Raw genomic sequence first — 15,763 nt, 5'->3', positions numbered from 1 at the left:
TATTACTCCAGTCAGGAAAACCGTACTTGTACTGTACTGATGCAGCTCTTTTGAATGGCCAAAATATTTCCGAGTTAAGATTTGGATTCGAGTTCAGTTTTATGACGGAAATACCTTAGCTTGGGTTTCACACAGAGAATTTGTGCCAGCCAATCACAAAGAATTTACTTTTGATTGGCTCTAAAGAAAACTCAATTTCAAATTCATGAGCTATGTTGCTGGCTGTATAGCGCGCTATTTTGATTTATCGAAAAAGCAATACTGCAATATATCTCCGCCCCCAAACTTCTCCGATGTTGAATGAAGCCAAATCTACGATACTTTAACTCTATATATGGCGGAGAAAAAGTACAATAAAGAATAACAATTTCTGTATCTTATGTTCTTATATGCATGTATGGCGTTCACGTGTGAGCGGATAAAATTATGCAAACATCAATGGATATTTCATCTTGATATATGCATGTTTCCAAAAGTAACCTCAGCAGGATATGCCGCAGTTTATGCCTGTGTATGTGTGTATGTCAGACAAAGAGATGAGGAGGCTGTGGAGGAAGGAAGAAAGGGGGGGGGGGGGAATGGCATCACTGAACTTGGTAATTCATATTCTGCATTCAGTTGCTCCCTTACATTAATGATTTGGAACAGCCCATCCGTTCTAGGAATTTTAATTCCCAAAATGTTCTTGACCTGGCTGGTACCAACGTGAACTGCCGTGCCTGTTGTAAATCCACCAACTAAAGCGTCAGAGATGTAGGTTGTTACAAACCCAAGACGCAATAATCCCAGCGCAATCTGCAAGAAAAAAATACGTATACTATTAAGTGCATTTTCACATGTCGCAGTAACTAATTAGCTGGCCAGACATGTGATCGGAAGAGTACGGGTTAGAATATTGCCCCTATCGAACCTGGTATTCTCCAAATTATTCAGAACAAAATTAAAGTCAGTCTCAAAATTAAAAACTCTCGAACAATCTGTATCTTGAATAAAAAAATAATGTATTCATCTTTCAATATATTCTTCACCTTAGTTTCCTCCCTTTAAAATCTAAACTCAAGTGCAAACTCTGAAACTTTTGATTTTATGAAACTTTGATTGTACTGAAAATGGGCTTAAAAAAACTGTCATGGTCTTTTAATCTTGTTTTCCGAAAAGCAAGCCGAATATCATAAACTAACTCCTTTTATTGGGGGGGGGGGCAGGTTAACTCTGAGATTCATTTTCTTCATTCTTGCTCTAACCCTTTTGAGAATAATGGGCCCGGAAATCATACAGCTTTTGATACTGAATTTACACGTGAGAATTTGCTTTAGCCAATCAAAAGAAATTTTACATTTATAACGTTTCATTTTATTGGTTGAAAATGAAAACCCAGTTTTAAACTCAAGTTTAGAGTTTTGTTATCATCAAACCCGGGATTGTCGGCAGCCAAGGCGTGTCTCTGCACAATATAACTCCTTATGTGTTGATATACAGTTCAACATCAATCAATCAATCAATAAATCAATCAATCAATCAATCAATCAGCATACAAAGAGAATTACAAAGAAATACGAACATCGATTGTGAGAAAAAGAAATGAACTTGACCGCTCTTCGAATGATATCGAGTTCTTGACATTTGCAAATCAGATATACCTTTCAGTTTATTCGGGTGATTTAACAAATTATACTGTCAGTCAGCATAGGTATTTGTCTGTCAAAATTGTTGGGTTGTTTTAGTGAATACTGGCACTTGTCAGCCAAAATCGGTGCTGTGAGACACAATGGGTATAGGTCAATGAGAAAAGGCGTTGTCAGTGAAATAGTTGTTGATCAATCGGAATAGGATTTTTGCCAATGATAATAGGTGTTGGTAAATCACAATATGTGTTGGTAAATCACAATAGGTGTTTGTAACTCACAATAATTGTTGGTAACTCACAATAAGTGTTGCTCAGTTGCTACAGTGACATCAGATTCTCCCTAGATATCCATCGTGACCTGCCCTTGTTATTTCTCATAGGACTTATATAGCACATCGGGTGTTTATGATGTGCAGTCTTTTAACGAGACCCCACTTTAGCCCCTATAACTGTTAGCATCTTATTACACTTGTGCGAATTAGTAATTTGTGTATGTGTACACACACACACACACACACACACACACACACACACACATATATATATATATATATATATATATATATAGAGAGAGAGAGAGAGAGAGAGAGAGAGAGAGAGAGAGAGAGAGTGAGAGAGAGAGAGAAGGGGCGGTACCTGTGTAAATCCAACAAGAATGGCAAGAGACATCGCTATTCCAATTTTGACATCATCAGGAAGTACAATAACATCGGGGCTATTCCCTAACACTCCACCGGTGTCATTGGCATTTACGCTGTTGTTAAGTAACTTATTCACGCCAGTATTACTCTTGTACACATCAGTAATCTTTGCGATAACGGATCCAGTCAATAGACTGACCACAGCAACAGTCCCTGGTGGAGAAGATGGACGAAAGCGAAAGTTTAATATTTATCTCTATTCAGCATTTTTGTGATGGATATTGTTTCCACGGACACGTTCGTGATATTTAACATCTCTATCCAAGTTTTCAGCACTTACATTGCGGAAGGCCTTTATTTTAATTAAAAAACCAACAACATCTTCACCAACTGGCAAATTCGAAAACATTTATTTTGTTATAAAGTTGAGACGGGTAGTAGATAATATTTAATTATCCTTATGACGGTCAAGTGCGACACTAAATGCGAAATTTTCACCATCACAACGACAAGAATATAGTTTTGAGAAAGCTATAAAACAAACCAAAAGAAACAACAACAAAAACTAGTACGAATACCTCTTCCGTCTCATTCTTACCCGTTGAGACATGCCTGGAAGTTCCAAGTAAGAAGTATATCAGCACTGGGAAAAAAGACACATACAGACCAACAACAGGAGGTAATTCTGCCAACATCGCATACGCCATACCTGCGAATAATAATAATAATAATAATAATAATAATAATAATAATAATGATAATATTAACAATAATAATAATAATAATAACAACAACAATAATAAGATCATGATCACGATGAATGGATAACAAGCAAATTTCAGGAATGGATGGTCCCCTCTTTTCTTTTCAAATAGAGAAATGTTTCTTGTAAGGAAGCCGGCTTTGTGGCCATGGCGATTTAGCAGACGAGTTCAAAGAAGTCACATTTAACTGATGACGTCGAATAGCGAATAAAAAACAGGCGAGTTTAACTATCACTGGCTGTAACAAAACGAAGACGTTGAACGCTGACAATCTAACTCTTCACATGTCAGAATTATAACATGTTGCCTACTAAAATTTGGCTGCAATTCAAGGATAATTTAATAAACTATTGTGCGGCTAACATTTGAGGGGTGGGGGGGGGTGACGTCTGATATTCAAGGGCTGTAACTCCTCAAAACGATGACGTAGAACACCGATATTTAAATCAGCTTAGGCCTTATGAACGGTATACCAAACTTCCCAGAAAGGGCATTAATTACTAAAGGAGCTATTGTGTGGAAATTAGAGTTGGATAGAAGGCAGTAAGGAGGAACGGATCGGATAAAGGGACAAATAGAAAGGTTGTCAACGACATAGCTGAGATTAAAAGTATGATAATTGGCCAAACCACCAAAAGATAAGCATATGGCATAATTCTGCAGGACAACAAAAAGTAACAAAAGCAGCAACAACAGCTAGTATTACTATTACAGAGAAAAAACAAAGATAAATTTCCAAATGAAAAAATATGTATGTATGTATGTATGTATGTATGTATGTATGTATGTATGTATGTATTATTATTATTATTATTTGCATTTTAAACAGTCGTAAAATGATATAATTACCTTGTGGGAGTTGCATGATCCCGACCGTCAACCCACAGATAATATCACTAGGGAGATATTCTTTCACCTTGTACTTCCTTAGAACCTTGTAACAAGGTAAAAGTGTATCTATGATTCTATTGCATCTTTCCTTTGAACACGAACAACATTTCTTAAACTGGTCACAGAAAACGTATCGCAATGATGTATTTTCCTCTGGCAGGAGGAAGTCATTTCTAAATTTTGCCTCGGTTGTTGGTGAATCCTGATTTGAGGATATTAGTTTTCCGTTGTCTATAAAAGCAGAACTATCGGTCTTCTCGACTTTGATTTCGGTCATGTACAAAGAAGGTTGGATTTCTTTTATGTTCAGAGAAGGTGGGAAAGCTGGATTGTCCACACCTGCTCCTTCATGGTCGTCATCTGACACTTTCACCATAACTTCACTGGTGACAATCATTATTGATGAGCACGGCTAAAAAGAATTAAAAATATGTGTGTGTTTATAGTAATCCATCAAGCTCACAAAACTGATTTAGATGAAAAAAAGTAATGATTTCCTTGTTTGTACTACGCGAAGGGTTGGCTTTAATAGACAAAATTGCTGTAAAACCTTTCTCAGACTCTACACTCGCCTGAACTATATTCTTTCTTGGAATGAAAATACGAAAGAATTCCAGCCCATCACAATCCAATCCTAGTAGCAGGGTTGGGGTGGGTGGGGTTGGTGGTTACAGAGTTGTTAGCATATCGGATTCATGACGGCAAGGATACGCCAAAGCATCTTGGGACAACTCTGGACGGTTGCTAGAACATGTTTTATGTAGGCAAAGCAATTTATTCTATTTGCCTCTGAACAATAAAACTATCATGTGTTGACGTGCTGCAACACACACACACACACACACACACACACACACACTTACACACGCACGCGCACACATACAGACGTAGACACAAACTCAGAGAGAAACGCAAACCAAAACAAACAAACAGACCAATCTTACACTCTGCGTCCATGAAAAACGCTGGTAATAGTGGATGGACAGGGTGTCGCATTGTAAAACTTAAAATACACAATTGATACACACCAAAAATATATACCAAAATTATAATTCTTAGAAATTATAATTCCAGCTCTGTCTGTGCCTATCAACTTTGTCATAGCGTATCTAAGAATTTTGCCATAGCGTATCTAACAACTTTGCCATAGCGCAAACAGTCTAAGACAGTGAAGTAACTGAGCTTTAAGAAAGTGCAAATATAAATTATAACACAACGCTACATTGTAATAAATTGAACAGTTTTCAGACATGCAAAATAAATATTGTACGAGTTGAATATGAAAGTAAAAATGTAGGTATCAAGAGATAATATGCTTATGTTTATGCATGGGATTAGTAGAATCAATGTTGGGGTGTGTACCAAAATAAGAAAATCCCAGTCAACGGGTTTCATTACTTGTCTTCCAATCCAACAGTGCTGTTATCTAGAGTTTTAATGGAATAAAAGAGTTGTCAAAGATAGATGTGTTAAAAAATACAAACACACAATTAACATAAAACAGAATACAAACATATAAATAACATACAATATAATACAAACATAAAATAACTAATAACAAAATACAATCAGAAAAAAATATCCTGCATTGTTTCAGAGAAGACGCATATTTGCAGATTACATGTAATCTTAATCACAATTACATTGAGGGAAAAAAAAGCAGCTGTACAAAGATGGAATAAAATATGTCTTTGATGTTGACGGGCACACAAACTTGTTTGCAGCTAAATACACAAACAAAAGGTTTAAGATATCGTGGACTTAACGAAGTCAGTCTAAAACTGTTTTACAAAAACACAGATAGGAAGCAAAGTTCGATTTGAAGTAGCACATGGTAGCTTATTATATGAAGTAGACGGTTTAGATTCCATTACAGGAATGGCAAAACTTAACATTAATCTGAAATCATGTTACGCTTGAAAGTACTGAAGAGACTTTGCAAAGTGTTGAAAGTAAAAGCACTCAGTGTAGATTGATGTTCTGTTAGATTACTGATGGTGCATTTATCACGCATAACGTATTCTCTGAATGTTTTGTTACCGTTTTAAATGACTTATAAAGAGGACTTTGCCGAACAAAATAACAACGAAAATAACAAATAGAAACAGTCTTTAAGATGTTTTTACTACGAGATTGAAAGTCTTGTTGCTAACACAAATATCAAATGAATTATGGGAACAAACTGAACGGGACAAAAGGAAACTAAAATACTACGAACTGTAAGAATGGTTCCCTGAAAAGTCTAATGACATTGCACAAACAAAAAAGAATATGATTTCACATCAAGCAGGGAGACATTGATGACATAAAAGCAGATATAAAAGACAACAAAGGAAATATATACATTTTGTCAGTATATATGTATCAATTGACACGACATCAGTTGAAGCAAACAAGGAAGAAAATAAATTTAAAGTATGATCAACCTATTTATTTATAGAACAATTGAAATGATTGGAACACCCAATTTAAAAATGACTGAAGCGTTAGAATTTCAAAATATATAACCAAATGTGAAAAAAGGATGTAGTTTTGGTGATCAGCGGTTTACAAATCGGAAGTGAGACAAACAAGATGTCAAATATAAATCTGAATAAAAACAAATAGTGAAATGAATCGAAGGAAAAATGTAAAGAATATGATGAATTTTTGAGCATTTTTGGAACAACTGACAAATTATTGCATTAAATAAATGACACAAATATTTTACGAGAGAAGAATTAGTTGTATTAAAGAGAATTAAATCATTTTGGCTTTGAAAGATAACGAGATTCTAAAATATGACTGATTTTTTTAAAGGATAAAATAATTTATACAATGATGTAATTAAACGTGCATATCATGGACATTTCTGCTACTGCAAACCCAGAGGGGAAGAGGATGAAGATCCAAATAACAGCAAGTTAACGACAAAACTAACATGACAAGAAGAGTGCAGTGCAGACAGTGCTCTAAAGACATAATGAATGACATCGCTTTAGAAATGAAATAGATGACATATAAAAAACGAATGATTATCATAACGTCTGAAAAAGGTCAAAGGGAAAAAAGAAAGTACTTCCGAAAACAACACTTGCTCTTCAACAAAATGTACATGTGAATAACACAGAAAGACAATTGCCACATCGACAATGCCTTAAAGCGGTTCAAATAATATCAGTGAATAAATGAAAGTGGATAACACTTTTAAAAAAGGAAGTCGAGTCTCATTACGTCTGAACAAATGCTTAAAACAATTACAAAGCAAAAGACTACAAACTGGTATGCAAGATGTTGACTCAGATGTTAAAAATCACATGGATGTTGGTGTTGTCACGGTGACCACCTGTCAATCACCAGACCATGGTGCCCACTTTTCAAATCTCGGTTACATAATCTTGTCTGTTATCTCGTGAGTTGATACCTCCCAAACAAGAATCCTGCTTAAAAAGTGTAATATTGATAAATGCTTTTTCTTATATACACATAAACCTTGTAATTTGAATTTTAAGGACACATGTCTATAAAATACAGCTTTGTAATCAACTGAGTGTCCATTTTAAACAGGTTTCAATGCAGCACAGGTCACACGATAAATAACTACTGTGTATAAGTTGATTTATGAAGAAGTCATAATTTGCTGGCTTGCCTGCTCACCTCTCTTGTTTTGATTATGACAGAGACAGACATACAGAGTATAATCTGACGCTTAGAAAATGAAATACGGAATATTTTCATGATAAAAAGAATGTTAGTTTCACTGCCTTGAAGTCAAGAAAATTCCAGCCTGGAGCAATATATTTTCATTTTTCATTTTTTTTTTAATTCACTGATGTCCAGAGTTTAAAAGTAGATCAGGTTGCAAATGTACTCAGGATTATGTCACTTTCTACTAAAGAGAATATGTACATACTTTTACATCTACTTTACTTAAGGAATAGACAAATCAATTATAAAGCGTCTGTTTTATCAAATACACATCGTATTCAACTCTGCTTGTGCAAAGTTTCCATTTCCACACTAATTATTCATGACAGATGCATTGAAAACAACCCAAATCCGGTTAAACCGTGTCTGGATCTATTTTAGGTATTTGCGTCATACCCTGACTGATTGAAGGTATTAACGAGGATAAGCACACATACTCCTAATGTCAACAAATTGAGTTAGTACTAAGAAATGACATATTTTAATACATCATAAAAAGCATAAATATTTTTCGCTGAAGTGCAGTAGAACATTATCACTTGCAATGATTGGTTTAATGCTCTAAGAAACGTATACGTACAGAGATTTCATTATGGAATCTTTTCTTTAAACATCAAAGAATTTTCTCTATCTCATTAGGCTGTTGAATATTCCAACTACATTATCAAGTTTTCTGTGTCTCGTTAGGCTCTTGAAAATTCCCAAATAAATTATCAAGTGAATATTTCGACGCAGAAAATCGTACATAATTTCTTATTAGCTCGTGATACCCACACATTTGCATAGATTTGTAAAAATTAGGTGACTGCATAAATTAACGCCCAATCGACGATATTTACTTCTTATCTTAAATCGCATTTCTTCCCAAAAACGAGGGTAACATCACCACCCATTAAAAAATAATAAGTAAATAATTTCTAATTAATTACCTGTTTTGCTTATTATTACATTAAGGTTACGCAAGGGAAAATAATTAATTACATTTTATGGGATTATACTTACTAGCTTATGGTAAGATATATTTCTGAAGAATGAATATATATACACTATTACTTGTTTGGGTAAACCACTTTATCCCAGCCAGCTTTTCCTTGAGGTTTCAGAATATGAAAATACTATGCTTAAGGAAGATAAAATGCATACTATCAGAATGAAAGAAAGATATTTAAAAGATGGTTAACTTACGTGTTATTACTTGGTATCAATTTAAATGAAGATGCTTTTAGAACTATTTCAGTTTTCTTCATTTATTCTCCACCTTATCCAAGAAGACAGATGTTGGTATATTTCCCAGTTATGAAATCTTGCAGATCAAACGAACGTGTATGTGTGTGTAATTCGGAAGGTAGTATGTATTTGTGTGACGTCAGAAACAACGGCTTTCATGCTTCAGAAAGCAGCAGGTGAATCGTATAACAATTATTTCTTGTAGTGTACCTTTAAAAACAGAAACAATTGCATAACGTAAAACCAACTGTTTATGATAAAGTGTAGTCGCTTTTTAAAAAATAAACGATGTATGGCACAGAACAATATTAATTACGTGGAGAAAAACAGTTATTTCAAGTTCACTGTTTATATACATTCCCGAGGCCAGGCTAGTGTGAAGCGACAGCTAGCATCAATTCTTCCGTCGGCATGGTAATCATTATTAAGTTAGGACAATTCATTCTTCATTCTACGACTTCCTCAAACTTTTGACCTAAGGGTCAACGTAACACGTTTTACAGCAATAGAGCAATCGTGGGCTCGGTATATAGGTTCTTGCTTTCTTATTTGCTTCAGTAATAAAAGTATTTTTACCTTGACAGGTAACATTGCTTTCTGTTACTTTAATGCAATTAATAACGAGGAACAAATGCTAACCTTATGCTGATTTAATATATTATTCATATTCTGCAGAATTAATGAATAACGTATTCGTACAAAATCTTGATATATGTATATACTTATTGTGATGTTGTATAAGCAGGTTACTGCATGACAGGCAGTCAGGAAGGTTGTCTTGCATGATTTCACTTTTCCATACGTCTTCTTAACAAATTTCACTGCAAATATCATTTCCTTTTTATTAAAAAATAGTGTCTTCAATTAATATTTTCTTCTTGTTCTTCGTCTTTTCTCTATGGTTTTCGAAGAAAAGAAACTTTTGGTGGAATTTATGTTAAACAATTTTGTGCAGAAGACAGTGGCCATAACAATAAAGGTTGATCCGGAAGTAATACTTGTTATAGTTATATGAATTGTATTACACACCTCTTGCAGATATCAGATCTTCTGAGATTTTCAAAAATACATTTCCCCTATAGTTTAAGCATCCATGGAATGAATTGGTTTATTTTACGCATCTTTAAATTGGCAGGTTTTAGGGGAAAAGCATAATAGACAGAATTATTCATTTTATTCAAATATAAATAAAAACGCTTTATTTTCTAGAGGATATTTAGCTTGAAACGAAAGAAAAAGGAAAACTAATTAGATCAGTTTGAGGGTTATAATGTGTTTAAGATCCTTTTCAAGTAAGTGGAGGCAAATAAACAGGGTTTTTTACACACTCACACACATCTATCTCTATCTATCTATCTCTTTATATGTATATCCGGACACTGTTGAGCGAAAGTAGTGCATATAAAAAAACAAATGACGCAGATACATTTTTGTCATGACGTTTGATTTTAATTTAGTGGATGTTTGTTACGAAAACAAGCAAGGAAAAGGAAAGATCTTTCTAGACACGAAGGAACTCCTGGAAACAGGCAAGATTTGATATTTTTTAATTTGCGATAAACGTGTTTGTGAATGTTGAAAAGACAGAAAGGCAGTGGAACATGTGTCAGATCTTTATATGATTCTACTTGATTTTAATCCTATTATTAACCAACAATGCAATGCAATATCAGTCACATTAAATATTCTTTGATCTGATATATATATATATATTATGTAATATATTACTATTACTTTAGGAGCATCTGGTATTGGAAATTCGTGGGATTACTGTATCGGAAGCATTATATTTATAAAAATAATAATACAGACGCAATGATTTGATTGACTAAAAATAAACAAATTAGAAAACAACAGAAGTACCTTTCAAATTAAATTGAAATATTACAGAGGTAGAAGAAAGTTAGAAGCGTAATGATTACATGAAATACAACAGGAATTGAAAAGGAGAAAATTGTAAGAAACTACACTGTAACCTTAAAACAAGACAGTTGTCAAAATGGATTTATAGCGGACTTTTTAAGTGTTGGTGTTTGAAAGATCTCAGTGACTTTTTTGTTAGATATACTTAACTTCAGCTATGGTAAGGGTGAACTAAGAACATCTGACAACTAACTCCTTTTGAACAAATATCACGGACGTAAAACATATTGTGTTATATAAGATTAAAAATTTTGATTCTATTCCTAGCAAATCCATCTGAAGAAAAAATCGTTAGCTATTTAACGCTTTTGGAAACTTATTTTGAAGGGATGTAATTTCAGAATAAAAATAATAAATGTATATTAACAATTGCTTAAAATGCTGGTTATAATAGTACAATCTTTATTTCGACCTTAAAAGCAACATAGATAAGTAAGCTTACTGTTAATAGTACCAAACGAAAAACACGACAGACATTAAAATATTTGCTTTTTAAACTTTACGATTGATTCTACAAAACAAACATATTAGAAACGTCAAAAACAGATCTCTGGAACGATAACAATACATCTTGGTGTATCTTGTCTGCAAAAGTAAACCCAACTCATGGCAGATGCTTGTTGCCTGATTTTTGTTACTCATTTCTAATATCAAATGTCCGAGATAACAACGTGCTTAAGAAGCAGTTGAATCCGATCAAAGTGAGTGTAGTTTGTCGGCTTAATGTATCATTATATAATATCAAAATTAGTGCATTCTGGGAGCGTTATTTATACCGTTTTAAATGACTTATAACGAGGACTTTGCATAACAAAATAACAACGTGTGTCAGGTACTGGGTAAGACAAATGCAACAAACTGACAACGAACAGTGCGAAACTAGTATCTAGCTAGCCTAGCGCATTCGACTCCCGGATATTTCATTGTTATAATAGTCATAGGTTATGTTAGTACTAATATTAGTACCATTACTCCTACCTCGTGGACAGGGTACTAACATGAGCATATACGTGTCAGTGGAGCAAGCCGGGTGTGATTCACACCCGGCGCTCTTTTAGCATAATAATAACACTTTGAACATATTACTTGCATATAATCCAATAAATTGAGAGTCCTCTTATTTCATACCGGAAGTATCGAAAATCATTGAGAAATAGTTGTAAAATCTCGTTTACCTTTTTTAGCCGATATTTTCGTTTAGATCGTCCGCCATATTAGTTCAAATAATGATTACTTCCGTTCTCAGCCTCGTTTGTTTGTGTGCCATATAAGGACATTGACGCCTTATTTGGAAACGTAAACAAATCGTAGTAAAAATTTGGCGCCATATGGGTCAGAAATTCCGCGCATTAAAAGTAAATACGGTTTATTGGCAACTTTGAAATTCCACCAAGAAGCGATTATTCGCCACTTGATTGATAATAACATAGCGTAGAATATCCAAATATGGTCTCACAAGCCTTGCGTAGAAAAGGGGTCACAGCGAGAGTCAGGCGTTTTCTGGCATGGCGGACCGGGTGAGGTTAGTGTAACCATGCCAATTTATTTTATCGTGTAAGGGCTTAAAAAAATCAAAATAAGCCAAACGTCAGTAGTAAGGTGGGATACATTAGCGTCAATGGGAATTAGCATTACAGAGACCCCTGGGACAGATTAGCGTCAAGGGAAATTTAACATGGAGAAAAGTCGTGGGTCAGATTAGCGACAAGGGAAATTAACATGGAGAAAAATCGTGGGACGGTTTAGCGTCAAAGGAATTTAAACAGGGTGGGACTTTATAGCGTCAAGGGGAATTGAATATGGGATTTTTTTTTTTTAAATTTTTTTTAAAAAGGGGTAGGCAATGGAAAGGCTATCTCTTTTCGAGAAATATGGCTGGCCCTGAAAAGGGCCTTTGGGTTTATGTTAATGTATTCATTAACATAAATGGTACCGCATTGGTCTTCTTCTTGTCCTTAGGCTACGTCTCACTGTTGGTCCGTAAATCAGCACTCTTTTCAGGCATCCTTGTCTTTCTACGTAGATCCTACGTATCCACAGGCTGGTGTTTGTCCTGTGGACAACGGTCCACTTGGATCGGACATACATGGGTATGTCCGTCCGGAACATCATGGAAGACACAAGCGTAGAAGATTGCACATCGGTCCACATCTTGAAGCGACGAGAACAAGTGAATCAATGCACTGAACTGCGCTTATTTATAGGTAGAGGCAGGATTGAAACGGATTGAGTTCATTCACCAATCCAAACACGCGTTACAAAATTCAGTCAGCCCGCATCCAATCCGAAGAGAGTAGTCTGTGACGTCAGTTGGTCTATATAGATTCGCTAGCGCTTGTGTGCAGTCAATCTATGCGACAGTGATTCAACATGACGGAAACTCAGAAAACGATCCATTGGGGTGAACCAGCAGGGGAGACTGCCCAAGGGAACCCGGACTTACTTTCAGAAGAGGTACATTGGGATTTTGTGGATTTTCTTACCTCGCAAGAATTTGTTCCGGAACCTTCGTTACCTTCTTCATTACCGCAAGTGGAGAATTTTAGACAGAGACAGAAAGAAGAATTGGAGAAATTTATGCAACGACAAAAGGAAGCGGAACAAGCTTTTCTCCTACAGCAACAGCAACAAGAAGAGGTAAGAAAAAAACAACAGCAACAACAGCAAGAAGAAGTAGCAGCAAAGAAACAAGAGGGTGAAAATCAAACGGCTACGGTACTGTTGGACATTTTAGCGGAGTTAAGAAGTCTGAAACAAATGTATCAGACTTCTTTATCACGACCGAAGAGAATACGACCTTCCCGAGCTAAACACGCCAACCCTGTGACTAAGCCTTTCGTACCACCCTTAGTGATTTCAACCCAATCATCAGAAGTAGGCCTTGGCCGTGGCAAAGGCTTAAGGCAGTTAAAGTTGATTGGTTAAACTCACCCCTACACCAAAATAAAAAGGCCCTTTTCAGGGCCACCCACATTTCTCGAAAAGAAATACAATTTCAATTTGCCAATAACTCAAAAATAAACCCCACCCATTTTACCCTTATAGTACGTGTCTGTGTATGAGTGCGTGAGTGTAGCTTCTTATTTTAAAATCAAAACTCAAAGACACTTACCTTATATCATTCATGTATTCTTTTATCCATTTTTTACAATCCAATTCACAATTCACCACAGAACACTTTAATTAAAAGTTCATTGACTTCTTCTTTCTCCTTGTTTAGTCTCTCTGTTTTTTGAATTTCTTCACCGTTTTTTCCTCATTTTCTTCCCTTCTTCTTTTCTTCTCCTGTTTCTTTGCCTCTTTTAAATAGAATTGTCTTCTTTCTTCCTCTTCTTCCTCTGAAGAATCCCTCTCTTCTTTCGAAGAATCCCTCTCTTCTTCCGAAGAATCCCTCTCTTCTTCTGAAGAATCCTTCTTTTCTTCTGACTCCTCTTGTTTCTTTTTTGGGCAATCTGGAGAGAAATGTCCTTTTTCTTGACAATAATAACAGGTATCTTGACTTTTGTCTTTTTTAGCCCCTGTTTTTTTTTCTTTTTTGACGGTCTGGACACTCTGAAGACCAATGCCCTTTCTTCTGACAGATATAGCAAGTATCCTGACTCTTATCTCGAAAGGAAGGAGAGTAGTCCGTCGGCTGGTCTGAAGAGAATTTTCTAATGACCCCTCGCAAAGCTCTGACAAAACGTTCCATCTGGGTAGTCTCTTCCATCGTTCTTCTCGGTTTGAGAGTGAAATGAATAGTGAAAGGACAAGACACACCCTTTTTATATACGCTGGTTTGCCATGACTATAAATTAGTCTATGGTGTTTGAACTTGAGTCATTTGACGTTTTGCACTCAAGATGAAACGATCCCATTCATTCGAGAAGAAAGAAGAAGAAGAAGAAAGTAAGAGGCAGAAACGTGATCTATCGCCTCGTACCAGGGCTGAAATCTTGGCACAAATTCATGCCAGTGATTTTGAAGAGGACATGAGTGAACCAGAATCCGAACCCTCTAAACCAAGTTCACCACCCTTAGTCAACCCTGAAAAGTACTATTCCATTCGAGAGACGGAAAAGCGCTCCTCTAGAAAATTTAGAACCACGGCTTACACCTACACGGTGAAGTTTAAAGATTTCAAGGCCGACGTACCCTTGGAGAAAGCAGAAGGGTTTATCACCGAGATGTGGGATTCTTTGCTCACCGCACTCAAGCGACAATGTCAAGCCAAAGAAGACGATCGCTTGACACTATCCATAGATCACGACGGTTTGAAATCCCCTGTTTGGATCGAGTTTAGCAGACCCGCAGAACTGACCCCTTCCAAAGTCATGGACAAGATACAACAGGTGCAACAATCTAATGACCAGTTTGACATCACCGATGGTAAAGCCACACTGAAAATGGCCCACGTCTCTCCTCCTCAAGGGACTGGACGCAAAAAGATGTTATTGGTGGACGACCTTCGCAACACCAAAAAGAGTCTCGTCCGAATTAACAACCCTCAAGACCAAATGTGTTTAGCCCGTGCCATCGTGGTGGGACGAACCTATGCCAACAAGAACGACACGGTAGAATGGAAAAGAACCTGGAAAACTATTCAACAATCCGACCGAGCCAAACAATGAAATGAAGCAGAACTCCTGTTACAACAAGCCGGACTGTCCAAAGACACACCCTGTGGCATTCCTGAGATGCAAAAATTGCAAGATGCCCTAGCTCCACGCTACACCTTGAAAGTGCACCCTCAAGAAATGCGTGGAACTCTGTTGTTTCGAGGCCAAGATTTTAAGGACGGAAAATACATTCATGTCTATCATCACGATGATCATTTCGATACCATTACCAGTATCACTGGATTCCTGGGATACGGTTATTATTGTGAGAAATGTGACTATGGTTATAACAATCGAGAGCAACACAAGCATTGTGGAATGAAATGCCCAGGATGTTTGGCCTCTCCACCCTGTCTGAGCGAAGGACCAGTGCCTTCTTCGACTTGTTTGCGCACGTTTGTCAGT

General features: G+C 36.1%; 1 protein-coding gene across 2 annotated transcripts in view; it reads right to left on the bottom strand.

The window, feature by feature from the left end:
- Positions 1 to 9,123, bottom strand: part of LOC149797821 (prestin-like) — a 38,687-nt gene extending 29,564 nt beyond the window's left edge. The window contains exons 1-5 of one of the 2 annotated variants that reach the window (XM_089962827.1): positions 8,796 to 9,123; positions 3,882 to 4,335; positions 2,867 to 2,977; positions 2,264 to 2,481; positions 631 to 795 (exon numbers count right to left, since the gene is read on the bottom strand). In XM_089962827.1, coding sequence (XP_089818953.1) covers positions 631 to 795; positions 2,264 to 2,481; positions 2,867 to 2,977; positions 3,882 to 4,320 — 933 coding nt within the window. In that variant the 5' untranslated portion in view covers positions 4,321 to 4,335; positions 8,796 to 9,123. The remainder of the gene's footprint in view (positions 1 to 630; positions 796 to 2,263; positions 2,482 to 2,866; positions 2,978 to 3,881; positions 4,336 to 8,795) is intronic. The other variant, XM_089962828.1, reaches the window with a different exon arrangement.
- Between the last annotated feature and the right edge of the window lie 6,640 nt (positions 9,124 to 15,763).

The sequence above is a fragment of the Sinohyriopsis cumingii genome, chromosome 6 (genome assembly GCF_028554795.1).
Source record: "Sinohyriopsis cumingii isolate HCF-2022 chromosome 6, ASM2855479v2, whole genome shotgun sequence".
In the NCBI taxonomy this organism is placed as follows: domain Eukaryota; kingdom Metazoa; phylum Mollusca; class Bivalvia; order Unionida; family Unionidae; genus Sinohyriopsis; species Sinohyriopsis cumingii.
Note: the sequence above shows the minus strand (reverse complement) of the source record. Positions and strands in the feature narration are given on the sequence as shown.